This window comes from Salvelinus fontinalis, chromosome 30 (genome assembly GCF_029448725.1).
Source record: "Salvelinus fontinalis isolate EN_2023a chromosome 30, ASM2944872v1, whole genome shotgun sequence".
NCBI classification, from domain to species: Eukaryota; Metazoa; Chordata; class Actinopteri; order Salmoniformes; family Salmonidae; genus Salvelinus; species Salvelinus fontinalis.
In genome coordinates this window covers 27,214,734-27,216,676 of record NC_074694.1, presented here as the reverse complement: position 1 = coordinate 27,216,676, position 1,943 = coordinate 27,214,734, and the positions used below count along the sequence as shown (strand labels likewise).

The 1,943-nt window shown below is 49.9% G+C and overlaps 1 protein-coding gene across 1 annotated transcript in view; it reads right to left on the bottom strand.

Moving 5' to 3' along the window:
• The window catches only part of LOC129828913 (fascin-2-like), a 7,581-nt gene extending 6,086 nt beyond the window's left edge, over positions 1-1,495 (bottom strand). Inside the window, exons 1-2 of the mRNA XM_055890222.1 lie at positions 1,394-1,495; positions 422-1,148 (exon numbers count right to left, since the gene is read on the bottom strand). Coding sequence (XP_055746197.1) covers positions 422-1,148; positions 1,394-1,489 — 823 coding nt within the window. The 5' untranslated portion in view covers positions 1,490-1,495. The remainder of the gene's footprint in view (positions 1-421; positions 1,149-1,393) is intronic.
• Positions 1,496-1,943: the final 448 nt, after the last annotated feature.

Genomic DNA, 1,943 nt, shown 5'->3' with positions numbered 1-1,943 from the left:
AAACATGACAACACATCAACTGCGTTCATCTCGTCTTCGAGGAAACACCCAACCTCAGACAATATGATAAGGAATCTGAAGACTACATTACCCATAATTATGGAACAGTCTTTATCGGCTGTCAATCATCCATATCGAATGGCAGTGGTGAAGCTCCATGCATATTCAATACGGCTGCTAATGTATTTTCTGTACATCTGAAAGCTCAGTTACCACAGTAGGTATCAAGTGGTACGAGAATATGAGGTAGTAATAGTAGTAATAGTAGTAGTAGTAGTTGAGTAGTTTTAGAAGTGACACATGAGGAGAGGGAGAGAAAACAAAAAAGAGAACGAAAGAGGTGTATACTGTATATTTATGCATGTGTGACATCTATGTTCATACTGTGTTTTGTCTACTGTGTACACTGTGTGTGTCTTACTTTGCCGTATAGACACGTATTTCCCATTGGCTGCCATCAGCACCACCTGTGGGTGGCTCTCCTCCAGGTCAAACAGCTCGTCCTTCCCCGGCTTGCTGCACCTGCCAGACCTCAGTGTCCCCGTGGGCCCCATTGGACTCAGGTACTTCCCCTCACAGTCCTTAAACGCCAGCTTCCCACACTTCAGCTCCAGCGTGTACCCCGTGCCCCGCCCGCTCTCCGCTGACAGCTTCCCGTCGTTGCCAAGGTAACGGCTGTCGCAGGTCTTGAGCCGGTACTTCCCATCCAAGTAGACGAGCGTCAGGAGCGCCGCCACGCCCCATGGAATGTTCCGGTCGACGGCGATCTCGCTGTCGTCGGGTGACAGGTGGGCATAGCGCTTGCGGGCGACACTGAGCAGGTTGGCCTGCGGGTGGAGCGCCAGGTGCACCGCCCATAACTCTGCCTCTGTGATAACTTGGGCGAAGCAGGACAGGTAGTCCCGGGAACCTCCGAATAACCTCAGGTAGGGTTCCGACTGAAGTGCCCAGCGGCCGTCTGACTGGGCAGCGATTAGGAAGCGGCAGTCTGTGTTCCGTCCCTCGGCCTCGCAGGTGACCTTGCCATCCTTGTCGGAGGCCAGGTAGCGGCCCAGATGGCTGCGGAGGTAAACCACCTGGGGGTCCTGGGAGTCCTGCTCTAATGTCCACACCTGCTTCCTCTTCAGACTGGGGGCCGAAGCATTCACCTGATGGAGGAGAGATCACTGTCAAGAGCACTGGGAATAGACAGTTTCCAGTTTCCATCTAAAACGCCTTTCCTCTTCCCCTGTCTTCACCCTTTCTAACTCTTTCCTACTTTAGATAAACTTCTTTGGCATCTACTCTACTCTGGCATGAAAACAACAAAGTAGTTGGCTAAAGCAGGACCAGACTGGCACCAGTCTAGACAGGAACACAGTAAGACAAAGCTGTGTCAGATGAGGTATCTCACCTTGAAGCCAAAGGCCTCTGCGGTGAGGTAGCGACTCTCGTGGTTGATCAGACCAAACTGCAGCTTCAGTGGACAGTTTGTACCGTTAGTGGGCATCCTGGCCTGGAGGAGGAGGGATGTGAGGAAGAAGAATGTGTGGCGAAGAGGTAGAGTGGGGAGGGGAGGGCATGGGGGTATGAATGACAAGTATGAGGTGAGGTTAAAAGGGTGTGCAGAATTAGGCAATAAAATATGAGAAGAAATCAATGAGGAAGGTAGCTATAATGCAGGGACTTTGTCTTCTACATTTTTTTTACACAGATTTATGATCTACTTACTGTGGTTATGTGGTTCCTTTCTGTAGTTTCTGTGATTCCTATGCTCCTAATTCCCAGATTAAAACGTTTCCTTTCAAATTACTCCTCTTCTTATTCTGTTTCTCCTCCCTTCTCCGTCTCCTCTCCACCTCCGTCTCTCTCTGGTGGTAGTGAAGGACTCTTTCTCGTCTTTTCTCTTTCTGTCATTCAGTGGCTCCTGTTTTTTTTCCTTCGGTTTCCTAATCAGGATTATA